The 23,091-nt window shown below is 39.3% G+C and overlaps 1 protein-coding gene across 1 annotated transcript in view; it reads right to left on the reverse strand.

Annotated features, from left to right (window-relative positions):
- Positions 1 to 22,747, reverse strand: part of FLT3 (fms related receptor tyrosine kinase 3) — an 83,086-nt gene extending 60,339 nt beyond the window's left edge. The window contains exons 1-6 of the mRNA XM_036744002.1: positions 22,607 to 22,747; positions 22,285 to 22,472; positions 21,619 to 21,865; positions 13,979 to 14,184; positions 5,817 to 5,932; positions 2,655 to 2,772 (exon numbers count right to left, since the gene is read on the reverse strand). Coding sequence (XP_036599897.1) covers positions 2,655 to 2,772; positions 5,817 to 5,932; positions 13,979 to 14,184; positions 21,619 to 21,865; positions 22,285 to 22,472; positions 22,607 to 22,747 — 1,016 coding nt within the window. The remainder of the gene's footprint in view (positions 1 to 2,654; positions 2,773 to 5,816; positions 5,933 to 13,978; positions 14,185 to 21,618; positions 21,866 to 22,284; positions 22,473 to 22,606) is intronic.
- Positions 22,748 to 23,091: the final 344 nt, after the last annotated feature.

Raw genomic sequence — 23,091 nt, forward strand, 5'->3', positions numbered from 1 at the left:
TCAAATAAAAGTTGGACAAACACTTTCTGGGAATATTGTCAAATTCAGTACAGGCTGGAGTAGGTGACTATTGAAGACTATTGAAGATTTTTCCAACTCATATTGTTAGATCTGTGATTTTACATTCCAGCCTTTCACATATTTGAAGACGATAATTATGTACTTCTTTAAGTAAAGGCTTATCTACTGATACAATGTAGCATAGTGGACAGAACACTGGATTTGAAGTCAAGAAGACCTGGGTTCAAATCTCATCTCTACTCCTTACTAGACTTGTGACCCTGGGCAAATCACATTCTTTAAGCCTCAGTTTCCTCTCTATAAACTTAGGGAATTACGTAAAATGGCCTCTAAGGACCCTTCTATTTCAACATTTGTTATCATATAACTATTATTTTTTTCTAAGTGAACACTTGTATTTTCCTTAATCGTTCTTCAATGATAAACCTAGGTAACATAAAGGAATTGGATGCCTACCATATCCCAAAAGATAAAGTGGTCACCATTCAATTCAATTCTACAAATATATTAAGCACTTAATACGTGGGTAGCATTGTATTAGGTGTTTGGAACATAAAGATAAAAATGAAACAGTAGCTGCCATTAAGGAAGCAATATTTTCTTGGCAGAATATGATACACAGAGATAAGTATAAATATAAAATAAGGAATGACAGAAAAAAAGCAAGATTCAGACCAGTGCTTCTCAAAGTGTGGTCCAGGGACCCCTGGGTATCTCTGAGACACTTTCAGGGGACATCTATGATGTCAAAACTATTTTCATAATAATACTAAGATGTTTTGTTTCAAAATACAGTAAATATCAGTAGATGTAACCCACATAAACAAAAGCTCGATATTTTTTAAGAATGTAAAAGGGCCCTGAGACCAAAAAGTTTGAGAACTACTGCTCTAGACAATGAAATCCTGGAACATTTGAAGAGGGAGAGAACACTTTTGATCAGAGACCACCACTTATTCCCTGATTGGCTTCACTTCTATGCCAGCTGCCTTGTCCTCGTGTGGGACCCTCCTCACCCTTCCAGATCCCCTTTAGATTTTATCTTCCCCTCTTAGAAAATATGCTCTATGAGAGTAGGAACTAACCTGTTTTTTTGCTGTTGTATCTCCAGTGCTTAATACAGTGACAGGCACATAGGAAATGCTTATTAAACACTCTATCTAGGTATGTGGAAGAGGTAAACTGAAGAAGGGTAAGGATTCTAAAATGTGGAAATGATGGAGAGTGTATTTTATAAACATATGGACATAAAAGATGGAATGTTGAGTTCAGTGAATAGCTAGTAATCTAGTTTCCCTGGAACATAATGCATAAAGGGAGGCTAATGTGAAGTAAGACTAGAAAAGTAATATTAAACACTTGATAAATGTTCTTTGAATTGAATTATAAAGAAAGGGAGGTTGGAGTCAGATTTTAGCAAACTTTCAATCCAAAGTTAAGAGTAGGATAGGATAGAATGGGATAGAATAAGATAGTATTTTTGAAGCAGTATAGAGCCACTGAATGTTTTTGAGTAAGTAAATCACACAATCAGACTGTGCCAAAGTAAGTTTTAATTATACAATTATGCCTATGAATTTTTAGATTTTCATGAACTTACTTTTACTTTAGTAGCCATCTGTATTTTATTTATAATATGAGCAATGTACATGAAAAGAATTTTTAAAGCTACATCTCTTCTCAGAAACTCTATTGTCAAGACTTTTTCACTTAATAAGAATGGCTTTTCTTTCCCATCTATCTGCCAACTCAGTTTTCCCTTCAGGAAATGCTAGTGGCAGCTGGGAGCTGTCCACAGCTGAAACTAATTCAGAACAAGGAGCATTCCAAAGGATATCAGGACGCTCTAAACCTGGTTGAATTGAACTGAACATGAACTCCAATTTTGAATTTTTGCTTGACTATTGACCACATTTTTTCCTGTTTGCTCCTTGGATCTTGTCCCTAATGCTCTTCTGATATATTCTGGACCCAGAGAGTTTTCTGCCTGTGGCCCATTTTCTTGATACCTTGTGCTAGATGCTTTGATAACTAAATATTTTTCTATGAATGTCCCAGCTCCTATTTTGCTCATCATAAACAGAGAATTAACACTGTGAATAGGCTGCCTCAGGCTGGACTGACACGCTGGCATCATACTTTTACATTTGTATCCCCAGTGCTTAACATGGTTCCTGACTCACAGGATGCTTACTGATTTATGGCGAGGGAGAACAGCACATGGCCTTCCTATCTCATCACCATCATGACTGACATTTCATGGGGTATCTTACAATTTGTCGAATAAAATAGCAACAGTTTAATGTATTTCCATTTGTTTATTTCAAACAGTATTTTTAGTTTGCTGATTTTTATTGACCTTAGAAATGACTTTTTTATTATCCTTAGAAATGTCAGCCCTTATAGAGGAAAAATGAAAGTACTACTGACTGTTGTATTAACTACAATATTTTGGACACACCACTTATTCATTATAGCAGTATAAAGTATTTGCTTAAAAATGAGCATGGCATTAAATTATTAGATTGGCTAACATTTGTAACATTTGACTTATACCTGTAAAAATTCTAATAGAGAATTTAGTCTGTGAAGTACATAAGTATAACTATCAACATGAGTTGCAAACATCTTACCTTTTACTCTGTGGGCTGCAAAAAGACCACTCTACCACTGGATCTGGGAAGCTTTCTGATATGCAAACTATTGCATCCTGGTTTTCCAGTTTTCTAAAGTATGGCTTTCTGAGTTTTCCTGTTAAATTAATTCAAATAACATTTTAAAGTATATGACAAGGTTTTTTTTCTGAAGGCATCATTGCTTATTTACAATCATTTTAAAATAATTTTTTAATCCTCAGAGGTAATAAAAATCTTTAAAACCTTACATCATAAAGAAGTGAGCACTTTATTCTATGCTGCTCATTTATCATATTAAACCCAACACTAGTTGAAATCCTGAGTTTTATCACTGTTCTCTCACCAATATCATATAGGACTGTGATTGGTACACAAATCAATATAAGAGAGAGAAGTTAGATGTGGGGGGGGCAGGAGGCAGAAGGATAACAGGACAGGAATTTTAGACTTGATAGTCAAGAGAGAGAAATACCAGTAATAAATAGCTCAAAATGGACACTTCCAAGTAAGAAAAATGTCAAGGTTCCTCACATCTTTCTGTACTTTGCCTTAGCCTATGTAAAGAAAACATTCTGAGACAGATGCCTAGAATCTTAGAGTTGGCAAAGACCCTAGACATATCTGTTATGTAATGCAAAGAGTGACAGACTTGGAATCAGAAGAGTCCTTGCTCCTCTGCTATTTAGACTTTGAACCTCAGTTTCCTCATCTGTTAAATGGTGTTGGAAATGTCTGCCTTGTCAGATTTCAGAAAAACCTGGAAAGACTTACATGAACTGATGCTGAGTGAAGAGCAGAACCAAGAGAAGAATATTGTACACAGTAATGGCGACATTGTCCAATTATCAACTATGACTGACTTAGCCCTTCTCAGTAATACAGTGATCCATGACAGTTCCAAAAGACTCATGATGGAAAATGCTATCCACAACCAGAGAAGAAACTATGGAGTATGAATGCACTTTTTTGTGGCTTTTCCCTTTTGTTCTGTTTCTTCTTTGACAATATGATTAATATGGAAATATGTTTGCACATGTATAACCTATATCAGGTTGCTTGCTGTCTTGGTGAGAGGGAATGGGAAGGAGGGAGAAAAAAATCCGAAACTCAAATCTTATAAAAAATGAATATTGAAAACTATCTTTACATGTAATTGGAAAAAATAAAATATTATTTACTCCTCCCCACCCCACAACAAAAGAAAACGTCTGCCTTGATCCAGGGAAGTTGTTATGGAGGGTTAAATAAGCTCATTTATGTATAGAGTCCTGAACTCATAAAGCTATTTATCACTGTTGTTATTTTTCTTATTATTCACTTGCGTTCAGTGGCTGAACCCTTCTGGGCTCCAACCATAACCAACAGTTCAAGGCCAAAGCAATGATCAGTAAGAGTCGGACACCATACAGATCAAGGAACACATTCAAATAGCTGACTATTCCCGTGCCATTCCCTTGTTCTTTTGGAAGAAATGAGGCTGTGGACAGCTCCCTCCTTTATTGTTGTACAGTTATTTCAGTTGGGTTTTCTTGGCAAAAATACTGGAATAGTTTCCATTTCCTTCTTCAGCTCATTTTACAGATGAAGAAACTGAGGCAAACAAGGTTAAATGACTTGCTCAGAGTCACACAGTTGGTAAATATCTGAGGCAGGATTTGAACTCAGGTTTTCCTGATTCCAGGCCTGGCACTCTACCCACTGCACCACTTAATTGCCCTTCATTAGCTATGCAGCAATTCACTTCCTGCTCCCTCCAGAATGGGAGTCTATTGTGTCAGGAGAGTAGTGAAGATATCCTCCTTAAACATCCATTCTATTTCAATATTTCCAATAATGAGGGACTTGTTACCTTTCAAGGGAGCATACTCTAATTATTAGAAGGTTATTCCTCATATTAAACCAATATCTGTTCCTCTATAACTCCCAGTGTCAATCCTAGTTCTAGTTCTTTGAGATACAACATAAGTTGAAATTCTCTTCCACATGATAGCTTTTAAAACATTGAGGATCATACACTTTTTAATTTTAAAAATGGAAAGAACTCTAGAGATCACCTACTACAATCCTTTCACTCAATTCCATTCAATCCTATCCAATTCCAGTAGGATATAAGCTTCCTGAGCACAGCTCATTTCATTTCTGTCTTTGCATTGGCAATACCCTGTGCAGCACTTTACACAGAGTAGGAGCTTAATGAGTGCTTGCTAAATTGAAGTGAAGAAATCTGAAAGCTCATCTAGTCCACCAGCCAGTGTATTTGGCAGGATTTGGCCCCAAGTTTCCTGATTCCAAGTCCATGAAAATCTGCTTACTGTTTTATCATGGAGATGATGGTCCTCCCCAAACACTAAGATTGTCTGGAGTGTTACATTGGCACAAAGGTGTGCTAAGACATAGGAAGCACCCACACACACACACCTTTATTCTGTGTGGTGGGTGGGAAGGTTTTGGGATGTTGATGTGCAAGGTCATTTAGTCTCAGAGCAACACACATCTGTGTTTCATTCAAGGTGGGGAGGAGCCAGACACCACACCCAAATGCAAATCCTGCCATACCCTAGTAGTCCCTGGGGAAAGCATCCATATGCCTACAAATGGAACCACCCATTTGTAAGACTACTAGGATACTGGTTGATTCTGTTCTATCCAGTGAAGCTGGATGGTAGAGAGAAAGCAGGCAGGGGTTGATGAAAGTTCTTTTATCTCTGCCCAGTAAGGTGCATTGCTGGAGCCCTTCTGAAGAGGAAAAAGACAATCATCTATAAATAATGGAGATAGCCTAGATGATCCTTAATATTCCTTCCAGCTCAAGTTCTATGGTCTCAGTTACTGAAGCATATGGGAAGTGTTGAATCCTCTCAGCTAACAACTAATGTAATGACAAAGTATGTGTCAGATCGATCATTCATATGACTGACATATTTGTTGTATGTTTAGTTATATAAATGACTTAAAGGCACAGAATTCTACTCAGAAACTTCCTATAGATTATTCCAAGTGGGTCCAGAGAGTGCAAGCAATCCAACTTTGTCAATTTTTAAAATTTGCATCCAATTTCCTGGGCAAACAGTAAGTCTTCTTGAGAATAACAAAATAAATCAAGACATTGAAGCCATTCTCTCAAAATCCTGTGGGTCTCTGTTATCAACCCCAACTTACTTTTTATATTCACTGTAAATATCACAGTGTAATTCATAGCTTCACTTTGAATTGAAAGTAGATATTCTCCAGCTTGAGTTTCTGTCATTTTCAAAATGACTATGGAAACAATTCCTCTGCAAAACAGGAAAGAAAACTTGTTATTATGGAAAGTTTGTGAACTACAAAAAAATGTGATGCCCCATCAGAGCTCTGGTCTATTTGGGCCAATGTTCAGTTTCTAACAGTGACCACAAAGTGCTCTTTGTGGAAGAGGAAAGACCAATTCAATTCAATTCAATCTATAGTATCATTATCATTATCCTCATCATCAGAGTTGACTCTTAGGTGGAATTTTGAGGCTTGTGGGTGTTTGAGGTACATACTTTCAGGAGTTCAGAAGTCTGTTTTAGGGGTGATAGAGCTCTAATTGTCTTATGTGAAAGTGAGGATACAAAATTGCAACTCAGATCTACAGAAAACATACAGTCTTCAAGAGAAGAACATGATGAGAAATGTGACAAAGGAAAGGCAGAATGAGCCAAGGAAACTGAGTTTAAATTCAATATTGACAACCATGAGCCCAGGTTGGGCCCCAGGCCTTGCTCACACAACAAAGTCCTCAACCCACCAGGTGGCAAATCCAGCATTTCTTTCTACTAAAGGAAGCTAATACCAGTATCTTCAGACTAGAGAGTCTTCTGTTAGAGTGTCAAGGTTTATAGTTTCTAATTAGTACAAGTTGGGGTTGGGCAGGGAGAGAAAGGGTTGATGATTAATGTGAAGATTTTCATGTAGCTCACTGCTCAAACTTGTCTTCTAGAAACAGCTAGGGCTACTCAGGACCAGAGGACAAAGAGCTTTTCAGGAAATAGAGAAAACAAATGTTATGGGAGCAGTAAGGAATTCCCAAGGTTTGTATCCAAGAATTCACATCCAAAAATCATTTTACAGATGAAAAACTTGAAGTCCATAGAGAGGTGAAGTGGGCTTACCTGGGAATACAAAGATAGCAAATGACAGCGCCAGGATTCAAACCCAGGTTATCTGACTCCAAATTAACAGTTCTTTCTACTATACAATTTTACCTTCAAAATTCAGTTCAACACAATTCAGCTGCATTAAGAACCAACTATGTGCAAGGCACCATACTTTGTCCTGGGTATATGAAGATGGTACAACATAGACCCTGCTCTCAAGTAGCTCACAATTGAAAAATGGTAGATGGGGGAGAGATGAAAGACAGGTGTCCAAATTAGGAATTCGAAGCAGTATGAGATAAGTGCTAAGGGGACAGCTAGGCAAAATGCTGTAACATACATGCTCCTACTTTCTAACTAACTCATTCCTAATGCCACTGCTAATTCTACTGAAACTGCTCCCTCATCCAGGTTTGAAACCTCAATCATGTTCATTTTTTCCCTCTCCCTTATTTTTACCCATATGTAATCAGTTGTCAAGTCCTCTAAATTCTACTGCTACAATATCTCTCACATTGGTCCCCTACTTCCCATTCTACTTGCACTGCCACCAACCTGGTTTAAGTCTTCATCACTCCTCAACTGGATTACTGCAATAGTCCTCTCACTAGTCTTTCTGCCTTTGGGGTCCCTCCTGCTCCAATACATTCTTCACATGGCTGCCAAAAATAATCTTCCTATTATGAACAGATCTGATTATGTCCCTCTCCTCCTCAAAAACACTCCAGGGCTCCTATTGCCTCTAGGATCAAGTGCCTACTCCTTACCTTGGCATTTAAGGCCCTCCACTACCTTAAAGCCTTATTTCATTTTACTACCTTTAATACTATCATACATTCCAGCCAAATTAGACTAAGCTATTTCTTAATCTTGTCTTGCTTTCTCATAATCCCATGCATTTGTGTACCTCATGCCTGGACTACCTGCTGGCTTCATCACCACTTGCTGAAATCCTTTTCTTCTTCCAAGGCCCAGTCAGGTACCAAGACCTCTGTGAAGCCTTCTCTGATTCCACTGCAACTCTCTTCCCTCCTCCCTCCCCTCCACCAGCCCATATCCACACTTTAGTCCGGCTAAAATTGATCTCTCTCTCCTCAAATTTTCCTGGAGCACCTTGTTGGGATCTTTCTTTTGCCCTTACTACATTGTAAGTACTACATTTGGCCCTTACTTCAACAACATCTATGTGTATAAATGCCAAATCCCTCATTTTAGAGGGTAGTGACTGCTTTGTTTGTCAACTTTGTTTTCATAGTGCCTAGAGAAATGCCTTATTTACAACTGAATGATAAATTGGAGGAGGGAGAGATCAATCAAGAGTCAGCAAGCAGATATTAAGCACCTGCTATGTTCCAGGCACTTGCTAGGGGCTGCAGATAAAAATATAAGGAATAAAATTATCCCTATTCTCAAGCAATTTACATTATAATGGAGAAGAGGTTATTTTCAAGGAAGGGTTTATGGAGCAGGTGGCCTTGGGTTGAACCTTGAAAGAAGAGAAAGAATTCCCAAGATCTAGGAGGTTGGGAAGGGTATAAGTAATCCAGTCCAGGAATAGGGAATGGGATTAGCAAAAGCTCAGATGAAGGAGAGAATATGAATGAGTGATGGAGAGCAATCTACTTTGGCTGGAATGTAGAGTACATGGAGGGAGGTAGAATGATATAAGGATGAAAAGGTAAATTGGAGTGACATTATGGAGGGCCTCCTGGCACACAATTTGGATGGGAGGCAGGTCAGTTCAGGTGGGTTTACCCACATTCCCCACAGCTACAAGAGATATTCTTTCTCTGATAATATGTTTATTTGAGCACTGGTTGCCACTACCAACCCACAAAAGAATTATTAATAAATACGATGCTCTTAACTGTAGAACTTCTCATTGTTGAACAGTGGAACTACTTTTGGGTACAAGCTGTAGAAACCTATCTTCTTACATAAACATTCTAGTGCCTTCATTAACAAGTAATTTGATCTACTTTCACCTGAGACTTTGGAAAGAGAGATGATTGTTCATATTAATTATGATCACCTATGCAGAGATTAAGATTCTGGATTGTTTGCAATCAGAGGACCTAGATTTGAAATTAGCTCTGACACTTGTAACCTGTGTGACCTTGGACAAGTCCCTTCACTCTCCTGGCCTTGGTTTCCTCATTTTTAAGATAAGGGGGGTTGGTCTATGGTATTTTATAGCTCTAAATCTAAATACAGTTTTCTTCTAGGGACAGAAAATTTAGAGACATTGAACAGAATAATAGTATTTCATAACTGGAAGATACCTTAGCAATCATTCAGTTCAGGGGTCTCCAACAATTCAACTCAGGTCAACTGATCAATTGTGAAGCCCTAATCAAGTGATTAAGGGAAAGAAGTAACCACCATAACCCCATTCCCAAAGGCCACCACCATTGGAAACAGAGAAAGTGTTTTGGTTGAAGATCCCCTTAGTTCAAGGGCAGCTACTCCCTTTTGTCCTCCCCCCTCCACATACATACATACATACATATATGCATACACACACAGAGGCTCTACTTTCAACACAGCTGAGATAGTCCTCTTTCCCACAAACAAGGGACTCTCAAGATTTTGAGGAACTACAGAGTAACTCCTCACAAAAAAGACAGAGACCAACCACTTAGCTAATCCAACCATTTCATTTTACAGATGAGAAAACTAGAGATTGACTTGTCCAAATTGACCTAGCTTGGCCTGGCCAACAGTAACAATTTGGAACCAGGTATAGTCTAACAAGAGTGCAAATTCAATTCCCTGCTATTAATGTTCAGATCTTGCCCACAATCTTGCGTTCCCTATAAACACAATTGTGGAAATGAAAGTGGCTACTCATTCATATGACTAGGAAGCATATAGAGTTGAACCTCATCTTATTATTTATTAGAACTATCCCTTAGATGTTGTGTGAACATGAAATAATATTTTCCCACTAAGTCACATTATAATATCAAAGAAATATTTCCAAAGGGAAAACAAATGGATAAAGCCCAGAATAATTTTTAACAATCCTAATTTTTTATACTGACTCTTTTTTCAAGTAACACTTTCCTTTGTCACAGTGCAATCTGTATGCATTTAGTTCTCCCTCTCAAACCTTACCAGGTGTTATTTAAATTGACTATAAAATTTACATAATCTTTGTTTTTAAAATAGACTACATAGTCAATTTCCATCTCACTGGGAAAGCTCACTGATTCCATGAAATCTGAATGTTTAAGAAGTCACACTAGCTTATACCTCCAATTCCAATTAATTTTTATTTGTATTTTCAGTTCCAAATTTTCTCTTTCCCTCCAGTCCCTCCCTTACCCATTGAGCAAGCAAGAAATACAATATCAATTATATATATTATCTACTTCCAATATTTACCACAACTCCCTGACCGCAAGAGCCCCATGTAAAAGTTTTTGACACTGTGTTAGATAATATAAATGGTTCTTAAATCTAAAAAGTCAAAGTTTTAACTATTCCTTCAAGTGATAGCTTTGTTATTAATAAGTGTTTATTGACCTAATGCCTAACCGATTTATAACAAAGAAGTTCTAAAGACTATGGCTCATTTGAAGTGAGGACTGGGCTAGCAGGGGTCTTTAAAGTGGTTTCACTCCCATTTCCTCTGGTGACCTGCAGGCAAATGGGGCCTTTGGAAAGAAGACTTTTCCTGTATATTGTAAGATGCCAGATTAACAAATCAGATGACTCCCTACCCCTGCTTAGATATGTAAACGGAAATCTGAAGTGAGCCAGTATGGACAAAACCAGGTTGTCATGAATTGTGGCTATTATGGGCAAATAGGTGATGGTGATGGGTTCAGGAATAGGTTCAGGAACCATAACAACAACAACAAATGATAGTACTAGCTAAGACTTTGTTGTTGCTAAGTCATTTCAGTTGTGTCTGACTCTTCGTGACCCCATTTGGGGTTTTCTTGGCAGAGATACTGGAGTGATTTGTCATTTCCTTCTCCGGCTCATTTTACAGATGAGGAAACTGAGACAAACAGGGTTAAGTGACCTGTCCAGGGTCACACAGCTAGTAAGTATCTGCTGCCAGATTTGAACTCAGGTCTTCCTGACTCCGGGTCTAGCTGTTTTATCCCCTGCACCACCTAGCTGCCCCTTGTCCCAACAGAGCCACTTCCATCAGTTCCTCAATCTTAACCACAATTCCCTAGTCACAGAATAGAGCTGCTATTAACTACTACATCTTGAAAATAAGTTTTCAAAGTTTCTTGATCCCTAGACACAAACCACTAGAAACAAGCAGAGAGATTTTATAGATGGCAGCCACTATGAAAGTCCAACGCCCTCACTTAGGCTTTTACTTTTCCATCTCTTCTCACTCCTCATTTTGTTCTGCTCCCTCTATCCCTTTTTGGTCATATGTTTCAGTGAACATTTCCTAAAAACTAGGCCAAGCAATCTCATCTTTTCAAAACTAGCAATGGTGATCATTGCTCTGAGTGAATTTCAAAAGAATAGCACCGATGCAGAGTGAGTGGTTCCCATTCCCAAGTTATTCCTTGGTAGTAAGTTAAGTAAACTTGACTTTGTACTCACTCTCATTGGCCGTTAGGGCACCCACATCCCATGCACACATACATGCAATAGTATTACAGACTGACATTCATATTTTAAAATGATGCGGCCAGTGAGTCAGTAGGGTGTGTTTTATTGTGTAGTGGTGATTTCCTAGGTTTGAGTCATCCACACTCACCCAGGATGCTTTGTAGCCTCACAAGCAGAACTCCCATACTTTGTGAACCCATGAGTAGATTACAAATATTTCCAAGGCTAGTCCAGTAACTATGAAACAAAATCTAATTCTAAAATTCTTTGATTCCATTAGCCTCTTTTTATAGCCAAAATAAAATTGTGAGGGGGGTGTGTGGGGGTCTGTGTGTAAAGGAAGAGCACTCAATTTAGTCCAATTGAAGTAAACGTCAAGAGTTAATGCAGGTAGTTTGTCTCTGGTAAACCTTCTCCCTGACCCCATGCCACCTCCCCAAACACACACACACACACACACACACACACACACACACACACACCCCAAAGGAAGGTTTATCCTCTCTTTTTCACCATAATCCAATGAAACAAATTATGGACATACGATATCAGTAAGATTTTCAGTAACATGCCTCTGAGAAACAAAGCCTTCAACTGTTGATAAAGTTCTTCATTTTAACTCAAATTAAAAGAAGTAACTATGCCACATCAATCTGAAAAGTACTTCAAAAGAGGAAAAGAAAGTGAATGTGTCCAAAGATCTGGAACGAAACTTCAAAAGCATGTGCACTGGCCTGAAAAATAGTTACTGATTTAATTTATCTTGAACATTGACTGACCTCTGTTCTGCATGCAATTCACAATCACAGTATATATGGATATACATGTGTATGTTTGTATACATGTATGCATACACACACACATTCTGCTGTCTAGGTTGCTCCCTTGTGGCCATTAATAAATTCAGAAGTGAGGGCTCTTTACCTTCCTTGGGCCATCAGAGTACCATTGAGTATTGCACTCCTACAAAAGTATTTTCTTCTCTATTGAATGACTGCTGTAATACACCAAATGGTTCCCTGTGTGCCTGGAGAGGGAGGTGGAGTAGTTGGAACTAGTAAGATGGACACAGATGGATTGTATCCTGTCTGTCCTTCACATCTGTGATGGTTGGTCTTTAAGGAGTGACAGCAGCAGGGGGGAGAAAAGGGAAGCAAGATGAAAGGGACCTTAGGGATCATCTCATAAATCTCATTTTACAGATGAAAAATCAGGACCAGAGATGTGAAGGGTTTCGTCCAAGGTCACACAGCTAGATGGAAGCAGTCTCCCAACTATGGATGAAGGATTTTTTCCGCTACAGTAAACTATATTTCAAATGGAACATAATCTCTCAATCACTTAAATTTTGGTTTAGAGAAAGAAAAAAAATGAAAAAGTTTGTTGTATTATAGGGAGTCCAAATCCTCCCTGACACATTGTATAAAAATATCATATACTGCAAGAGATTGAGACACAAAGGATACAGCTAAAGCTCTTTTCCTTTACCTATGAATGTAACTAAAATGAAAGGTTGCAAATATCTGTCACCTAGGCACAATAAATCCCTTAAAAAAAACAAGATATCCCAAAACATTCTTTGTACAAACCCCTGAGAGTCTTTTCTTACCAACATTTCAATTTGTCAGCGACTGCACAAATATAGTCGTTTCTAATACAGGAAACCTGAGCAGCGGTAGGGAGCTGTCCACATGTGAAATCTGAATGTGCTGAAATAGTCAAGGTTGGAAGTATGGTGCTGGTTAGCTCCAAACTGTAGGACTGGAAAGGACAGAGGCATGGTCTTTGTCCTGAGTCTCTTCAGCAATAAAATGAGGAGAACTAAATGGCCTCCAATGTCTTATAACCATATGGAGATCCAATTTCTTGGGCTCTCGACAGACCTTAGTCTAGACTTGCCTATTTTGCCCTTTGTATCTTGACACTACTGTACTGCTGATAGACACTTTGGGACTCTGGATAAGCCTCCTGCCTCTGGCCCCAAGTTTCTCCCTTAGTCTCATCCAACCATCCACTTGCTTCTGGCTCCTCACTACTTCACTTCACTCACTTCCTCACTTCAGTTAGCACTAAAGATATCCATTCACTATGGATACAGGCAAATCTAAAGTAGTGAATAATTATTAGGCCCTGCTGAGCTTGAAGCCCACTCCATGGAGAGCTCTTGGCCACAGCTATTGACCAGTCTGGAGAGTTTTTATGAAGAGTACACAAGTTTATATTTGTCTAGGTCATGCACCAATTTGTTAGGATTTAAATTTATTTGCATATCATGTTTTATTCAATGAGAGGCAACATAGAGTAATGGATAGAATTCTGGACTTGGATTCAAAGCAGGTCAAGAAGATTCAAATCCTGCTTCTGACACTAACTATATGACTGACCACGAACATGTCGAGTAACTTTTTTGAGTGTCAGAAAATTCCATAAAACTTATCTACTAATTTATAGGTAGGTCACTATTTGGTGGAGGGACTTTCCACTCTACCCCTCCTCCAAGTCAAATGGTTTCATGAAGGAATTAAAAGAAACTTTTAAAAACTACAGTTGAACTACAGTTTAGAGCAAGAAAGTGCTTCCTCAAGGCTATTCTCAGTGTGTTTATTCTCTGCTTACCTGTTTTGTAAATCAAAGTCAGGTTGGCAATCTGTTGAGTTATTCTTAAAGAACCAAGTACATGAAATGTTCCCCGGGATATTCAACAACACTTGCAATGTAATGGCTGCAAAAATGTCTACTTCGACTGTCTCAGCTGCTTCGTACACAACTCCTGGGCTTTCAGGTCTCAAGGAACATCCAAGGTCTTTCATTAGATTTGATGCCTGCATTGCAAAATAAACAGATTCATACCAATGACAGTAGGAAAGACTATGGCCATATTTTTTAACAAAAAGTGTATTGAATATTTATATTTTTCACATCACAAAACACTTTGGTAGCCCCATTGTCTAGAATATGTGTGTGTGTGTGTGTGTGTGTACAAGTAATACATGCATAATATAAAATAAACTTTCAGTTGAATCTTCAAATGATTTCATAAGCATTAAACAATTATTACAGCATTCAAAAGGAGTAAGCAAATGGTAGTTACTGATGAGAAACATATGCTACAATGATTAAGAATAACATGGGAACTAGGTCAGCAAGGATTAGAAATCCATAATGATTTCTTGGATCTAATTTTTTGCTGCCTCAAATGTTAATGAGGCCCATGAAAGAAGGTGAAGCAGTGGTTTCTGTCTTACACCACCTGCAATGTATCCACTGTCAGGTCTTACAGAATCATGGGATTTGGAACTGGAAGAGGCTTCGTGAATTCATGGATTGCTATCTCTGAATGGGATCATTTCAACTAACTTATGTTATAGATGAGGAAACTAAAGCCAAAGAGGCAGTGGTGGGATTCAGCTGGTTCGCACCAGTTCAGTAGAACCGGTACCTAATTCTAGGTTGAGTTTGGGGAACCAGTTGTTAGCGGGGGCAGCACCTTGGCTCGGTTCTTTGGAGAACCATTGTTAATTTATTTGAATCCCACCACTGCAGAGAGGTTAAGTGATTTGTTCACCATCAAACTTGTAGAAGTAGAAGGGCCAGAATCTGAACACAGGTCTTCTGACTCCAAGTATATTATATCACATTCCTTATGGTATGGAGCAAAGAAACACTTCATGAAAAAAAAAGGCTGATTCTCTTCCTCTTGGGTATTCCTCTTGATATTGCTCTTATTGTAGCATTTATCTTCAGTTCTATGTTTTCATCATGTCTGTAAAATATCTTGGGGCAGCTAAGTGGTGCAGTGGATAGAGTGCCAGACGATAGAGTCAGGAAGACTCCTCTTCCTGAGTTCCAATCTGACCTCAAACAGTAGCTGTGTGACCTTAGACATGTCACTTAATGCTGTTTGCCTCCATTTCCTCATTTGTGAAATGAGGCAGAGAAGGAAATGACAAGCCACTCCAGTATCTCTGCCAAGAAAAACCCCAATGGAGTCACAAAGAGTCAGACACGACTGAACAATGACTTAACAACAACAAATATCTTAGAAATAGACACAGAATTTAAAAACTGGATGGCCCTTAACGTGAAACCCAACTCTGACTTGGATGAGAAAGAATAGGGGCAATTCTTTGTGTCTTTGATCACAGGGCAGAGAATGTCCTCCTCTCCTCCTTCGAGCACCAGCCCACACACAACAGCTTCAGTGTTGTACAGCCCATACTATTCATGAATTGTCCCAGTTTCATGTAAGCAACATTTGTTACTTGGTCAGCATATGCTTTTCTTTCTGCTTCTCAACAGCAATTGCTCTTTTATAAGACAGCCCTGTACAGGGCTGGAGCCAGTGAGGACTGGAATGAACCAGACCAGGCAGACAATCCAAAAACAGATCAGGCTGTCTCACTGGTACATGGATGGCACTCTTCCAGAAGCAAAGGAGAGAATGGAGTTATCCATTTCTACATTTTTGCCTGACTCAAGAACTCGACACTTTAACATTTAGCCTATCAGATGTTCTACTCAGCAGAAAACACTACACCCCAAATACTTCCTCATGACATCAGGTTTCATTGTTATCCATTATTAAATTTTTTTGTTTACGTCTGTAATTTCATCAGTTTAAAGAACTCCTGAGCCCTCTAAATCAATTTATATGAGTAAATTCTGAAAAGTATAGTCTTAAGAAAGTAATCTGTGGCATAAAATGGTTAAATAACTTGCCTAAAGTTAAGGAACTTGCCTAGAGACAGTATGTTCCAGAGGCTGAATTGGAGCCCAGGTTTTCCTGATTCTGAGGTGGTCCTTTACACAATAATCAATTTGTTAAAGGAAAAGTTCTCTTTGTAGTCAGTTTTTCACTCAGTTATTTAAGTATGTGTATATATATGAGGCAGCTTGGTATAGTAGTGGACAGGGAGCTGGTCTGAGTCAGAAGGGCCTAGCTAGGTCCAAGTCCCATCTCTGACACATACTAGCTGTGTGACCCTGGACAAATCATTTAACCTCTCAATGTCCCAGGCAACTCTCTAAGACTTATGTAGTTCCATCATTTTCACCATTCACTCAGCTGTGTTCCAAAGAAGTATCGGAACTATGCTCATTCTGCAGCTGAGCAGATTACCCAGCAACAGAGGCTTCTGGGTTCATGCGACACATTCTGCCAACTAGATGGAAATATTTGACTGAAGAGACAGACAGACAGAGACAGAGAGGGGAGAGAAGGCTCTGGTGCCCCCTCTAGCTCTAAAATTCTGAGTCTTTATCTCTTCTTCATTCCCAGAAGGTTACTCTACTCAATTTAGGAGGAGAGAATCAATATCAATGTTTAAATTTCCAAGCGGACTTTATGGGCCTGAATTTGCAAGTCGCCAATGCATCAGTAAATTTGTTTCAATATAGTGCTTTTGGAGGGCAACTACGTGACTCAGTAGGTACAGCACTGGGGCTGTAGTCAGGAACACCAGAGTACAAATCCAGCCTCAGACTCTTAATAGCTATATGACCCTGGGCAAGTCACCTAACCCTGTTTGCCTTGGTTTCCTTATCTGTAAAGTGAGCTGGCAAACTATTCTAGTATCTTTGCCAAGAAAACCCCAAATGAGGTCATAAAGAGTTGGACACAACTAAACCTCTGGGGTTTTTTTAAATTCTAAAATTTCTAAAATTTTTTAAAATTTTAAATTCAGATTCACTGAATGTTATAATTGACAAGTGAAACCAAATGTACTTCTCTCACTGCCTTCTAGTCATTCAGGTAATGACCACAGTATTATAATTTGAAGGTTTGAAGATCAAGAAATATTTATTAAGTGCCTACCAGGTACTAGGCACTGTGCTAAGTCCTATAGATATGGATAAAGGCCAAAATATTGTCCCTTCCCTGAAGAAGAAAAGATGTAAATAACCACAAACATATAAGATATATACAGGGTAGAAGGAAATCACTAGCAGTGAGGAGGACAGGGAAAATCCTCTTACAGAAAGTGAAATTTGAGCTTAATATTAAAGGAAGCCAAGAAAGACGAGAGGCCAAAGTGAGGGAGGAGAACATTCTAGCGTTGGAGAAAGAGTCAGTGAAAAGGTATGCAGAAGAGAGAGTAATGGTGTCCTCAACATGAATAGGAAAGTTGGGCAGAGGGGAGGGTTTGGGGAGAAAGATAATTAGTTCTATTTTGGATATGTTGAGTTTCAGATGCCTATAGAACTTACTATTCTAGAAATTGATTTAGTTTAGCCCCTCATTTTACAGATGAGGCTTGATAGGTTAGGTAGCTTGTACAAGGTCTCACAGGTAATTATTGTCAGGGATGTCTTCTGAGTCCAGAGGTAGTTCTCTTTCCACAGTACCATGCTTACGTACTTAACAACAAATATACAAAGTTATTAGGCCTAGGTACAAATAAAGTCCTTCATACTCTTCATACAAAGGAGCTGAACAAAGCCTAAGTAGAGTCTCTGGAATAATATCTTCTGTTGTCTGGTTTAAAAAATGATTAATGTTATTTTACCATAAATGTTGTTGACGATGCCCTTATTGACGAATCATTGATCTTGTGATCAATTAACATGCATTTTACTACAGGTGGTTCTTGGTTTGCTGTGGATCCAAATGCCATTGCTGAAATAACAACTGTGAAACAAAATCAAAACAATTGAAAATCGTTTAAAATGTTTAAAATTTAAATTTAAGAAGCATTTAAATTAGTAGCTATGCCATATAAATATGTCAAAAATTGAAAACACTCTACTGAGCTATTTTTGAGAAAAATATAGTATTAATACTTAAAAAGGAAAGAATAAAGCAAAGAGAACTATAGATTATATTTCCAATGATTATTGACACAAAAAAGGAACCTAGACGGAAAAGTGTTCCATGAAAGGCATGTTGACTAGGTTATAGAAATGGATTACCTGGTGACCATGACAGCAAAATAAAAGACATTTCTTACTATTAAGTTGAATAGTTTCTCGATTTAGCCTATTAAATAGTTCCACTAGCAACCAATGAACACCCATTGGAGTGTCCCCTTCCATAATTCTTGTATTTATTTTGTATTTATTCTGTACACTTTTTTGCTCTACGTACTTATATAAAGAGCTATATGGTCTTCCCTGTTAGAATGTGAGCAGAGACTGTTTCATTTTTTGTCTTTGCATCCTCAGTGACTAGCACATCATAGGTGCCAAATAAGGCTTGTTAATTGATTGATTGGCTATAGAGATCAGGATGAGTAACACATCTGGCTAAGCTGGCTGCAGCATAAGAAATAAATGAGAAGAGAGACTATGATGAAGTTGCAAATTTCTGCTGTTAATGCTACTTAGTTTGTTTAAGACGAATGTTGGGGATTTATTCTAGACATGTTAGTTTCTATAAAACAGTTGAAAGACTGGGTCCAAAAGCTATCAGTATCTGCAGATGCTCAAGATAATGATCAGTCTCCATCACCTCTGACTTCATGCATTCCACCACTGGGTGCATGAAATCACAAAGGAACCTTTTCAGCCAGAGAGGTCTACCCAATTGATTAGCTGCTAAAGCTTTGATGGAAGCTGGGGGGGGGGAGGGGAGATGGGAATCTCTTCTGGGTAACCACGGCATCTATGGTCGAAAAGCTATTTTTCTTCTTCAAATGTATCTTTTGTGTTGGAATCTATAGGTAACTGTTATTTTGGACTGGAGACAAGTCAAAGCGTTATCTACCTAGCAACCAAACTAGAACCTAGGAAAATATGTTTAATAGGTAAAACTGGTCTTCAGTATCCTATAGTTTCTCCAATCTGCTAAGTTTGCTTCCTGTCTCTCCAACCAACACTTTAAAAGCCTATTTGCTTATGGCTAGAATTCTCATGGTCTTTCTCCATTCCTCATCATGAAAACTTATTTTCAGAAAAAGTTCTGAAATTTTCTCAGATAAAGGCATAAATATCTAATAACAGACTTGCCTCTTCCTAGAGGAATTAACACTTAATTTGGGGAACCAAAGGTAAGATCTAAAGATGGAATTCCAGCTATTACGGGGGCAGGAGGTATTTTGAAGAGAAACGGGATGATGCCCCTGACATCACACCCATCTACCAAAGACAAGTTCTTTGCACACAAAAATTGAGATATAAACAATATAAAAATAATTGGTTAGATTGATCTGGTCTTCTAAAATAAATAAAAATATTCTTGGACTAGATAACTTTTAGAGATACCTTCCAACTTGAGTTTTTATGGTTTCCCATTTTACAGTTGAGGGGACTGTGGCAAATAGAGGTTAAGTGACTTGCCCAGAGTCACACAGTTATGAAGTGTCTACGGCTGGATTTCAACTCATGTTCACTTTGTGGAAGTAAAACATAGCCAATTAATTTATTCAAGGAAAACTTTCTATAAATGGCTTATTCCCAAGAATTCTAAATAGTCTCCAAATCTTTTTAATGCCTTGGTCAAATCATATCACTCCCTAGATCAAAACCTTTCAGCAGCTCACCACTATCTACCTACTCAATCCTAGTACTGTTGAAAGAGAACTAGAAAAGCAGTCAAAAGGCTTCTCTGGGAGTCCTGGCTCCTCCATGTACTACTGGGGTGACCATAAGCAAACCACTTTATTTTTCTGAACCTCAGTTTCTTCATTTATAAAATGAGAATCTAAATAACCTAAGGCCCCTTCTAGCTTTAATATTCTTCTAACCAGTAAATAAAATATAAATTCCTTTGCCTGGCATTACAATTAGGCTACCATTTACCTTATAGCCTTATGTACCTCTTCCCTATCTCCAACTATTGAAATCCTTCTCCTTCAAGGCCCCAGCTCAAGATCAAGTATCCCACTCTTCCTTGTTTCTCTTTCTGACTGCTCACATTCCAATGCCAGGGCTCAACTAGTTCTTCCTTCCTTAAATCACAGTCCATTCTGTTATGCACTTAATCATTTTTCTAACTAAAATCTTTGTGCATCTCACCACCACCCCTTCCCAACTAGATTTTAAGATCCTTGAGGACAAGGGCTACTATTTTGAACCCCCACAAAATAACCACAAAGGCTGGCAAGTGGTATTACTATGATTAGTAGTAGTAGTAGTAGTAGTAGTAGTAGTAGTAGTGGTAGTAGTAGTAGTAGTGGTAGTAGTAGTAGTAGTGGTAGTAGTAGTGGTAGTGGTAGTAGTGGTGGTGGTGGTGGTGGTGGTGGTGGTGGTGGTATAGTAGTAGTAGTTGTTACAGTAGTAGTAGTAGTCATTGTAGTGGTAGTTGTAGTTGTAGTAGTAGTACTTGTTGTCACTTGGTCTGGACCTATGATTTCGTCAATGTGGCGAAATCCCAGTGTGCAAATTCCAAGATCTATGAAGATTGGCAATTCATCTCTATTTTAGTAGTTGTTTTTTAAAGAGAATTTTCTGGGGCATTAAGAAGTTAAGTGACTTTCTCATGGTTATACAATTAATATGAGTCAGAGGCAGGACTGAAACCAATGCTTTCTGACAACAAATGCTCTTTGCACTCTATCAGGATTGAGTAGATAGATCTTCAGAGTAAAACAAACCTTTTATCCACACTACAACGCAACCTCTCAATAATCACTTAACATTTGTTGAATTGAATCCAGATGTTCTGGAAGAATTAATTCATCTCACTCCCAAGAAGCATTTTAATTCAGCAGATCTTTTACTGAACATGGGGGGGGGGGCGCATCAATCTTTGAGAGCAGGGTTTGTCAATAGCTCTCTTCCCTTTCTCTAAGGTCTCAACCTGAGTTTAACTGCTGAGGTTTGTGGTGGACTGGAAAAAGATTTTGGTAGATGTTCACAGTTTTCTGAGGAAAATGACAGAAACAAAGTTTTTTGGGTTTTGTTTTGTTTTTTGAGATGCAGACTTCAAGGTCTTTAAAAGAACCCTCCCTCTAAAACCTGTGTTTTAAAGCTGCAAAAGACTTTGGAGATGTTCTAGTCTAGTCCAACCTCCTTATTTCACAGATGAGGAAACTGAGGTCCAGAAAAATAAGAGACAGTCAGATAGTAGACAATCCAAAACCAGCTCCAAACCCTTTTCCATTACAGCTACTTCACCTAGCTCGAGTAAAACTACCGGGATTTGGAGGAACAATAATCTAATATTTAAATTATAATTGTATGCTTTTTAATTTCTATTTATACAAAGCCTTTTCACTGCCTGATAATTGTTTTTTTAATCTTTTTTTTTCTTGAAGAATTTTTTTTGTCGGGGGTGAAAGAGTGCTGAGAACACGTTTCCCCCACATTCGTTCCATTACCAAAACCATCAGGGAGAGATGGATGCCCCTGCGCAACGCCCCCGTTGTACCCTCCCGTGAAGGGTTGGCGAGACCATCCGCTGCTAGTTCGCCCCGACCTCGGAGTCCGATTTCTCCCACCAGACCCCGGACGCCAAACTCCCGCGGCCACACAGTGCCCCCAGGCGGGTGTGGACCCGGGAGAGATCGGAGTTTCTCTGGGGACTGACGGGAGGATGGGGGGCGGGGGGAGTTAAACGGAACGGGACTGGAGATGAGATGGCCGGGAATCAGAGTACGCCGCTTAGGGATGGAGTAAAGAGCAAGAGGCGTGAGTTCCAGAGGAAGGAAAGGGAATGAACGAAAGGGAAAAGCAAGAAACACAGGAAAAGTTCGAAGCGATTGGAGGGGGAAGGAGAAGGCCGGATGAGGAGGGTCGGGTGAAAAAGAGGAGGGGCAAGGAAGACGCCAGAAAATCAGGGAAGAAAGGAAGGCAAAGGAGTGTGGCAGAACGATTGAAAGAGAGCGCAAAATGGAGCTGGATAGAGAGTGCGCATGGGGACTGAGGAGGCAGGCAAAAAGTGGGCAGGAGAGAAAGAAAGGAGAGCCAGCGGCGGTGGAGTGAAGGAAGGAGGGAGAGTGAAGGAAGGAGGTTGGGACCGTGGCTCTGCTAGGGGAGGTCCTTACCGAGTAGTCGGAGCTGGCCGCGGCCGCCTTGCAGCCAGAACACCAGCATGGCCTCCCGTGCCACAGGGGTCCCCCAGGCCGGCGGCTGCGGGCCCGGAGCCCGCAGATCCCTCCCCAGTCTGGCGCGCCAAGCGCTGCAGGTGGCTCTTAAGGCTGCGCGTCACCAACCACAAATTCCCTCGTAACTGCTGCAAAGTAGAAGAGCGGGGAAAAACCTACTTTAGTTTCTTGTAATGACCGCGTGCACAGCCCAGGGGCCGCGCCAGGAGGGATACAGCCGGAGCTGGGAGTTGGAAATACTTTGCTGGGGGAAGTGTCCGACCTGCCCGGCAGAGCCCCAAGTGCAAAGAAAGTGGCGCTGACATGAGGAGCCTGTGGGCGCGGCTTTAAAGTTTGCATACTTATATACGATATCCCAGATGCGTCTTATAACAACTCCATGACAGGTATTGATTATCCCCATTTTGAGGAAACCGAGGCTCCTAGAGGCAAAGAGATTTGCCAGTGGTCATACACATAATGTCAAAGGCAGAATTTGAAACTAGATCTTTCTGACTTCGAATCCATCACTATGCATTAGACTACTACTGATTTCTCTGTAAGGGAGCTGGTACTTCAGGTGGGTCGGGAAGAGTGAATATTCAGCCTGTCACAATAGATCAAATGATGGTTTTGAAGTCGGGAAAACCTAGGTCTAAATTGTATTTTGGATACTTATTAGCTGTGTAATCATAATCATGTCACAACCTTCCTGAGATTCAGTTTCCTCACCTTTAAATTATATTATCTACTTCAAAGAGTTGTTGT

The sequence above is a fragment of the Trichosurus vulpecula genome, chromosome 2, assembly GCF_011100635.1.
Source record: "Trichosurus vulpecula isolate mTriVul1 chromosome 2, mTriVul1.pri, whole genome shotgun sequence".
NCBI classification, from domain to species: domain Eukaryota; kingdom Metazoa; phylum Chordata; class Mammalia; order Diprotodontia; family Phalangeridae; genus Trichosurus; species Trichosurus vulpecula.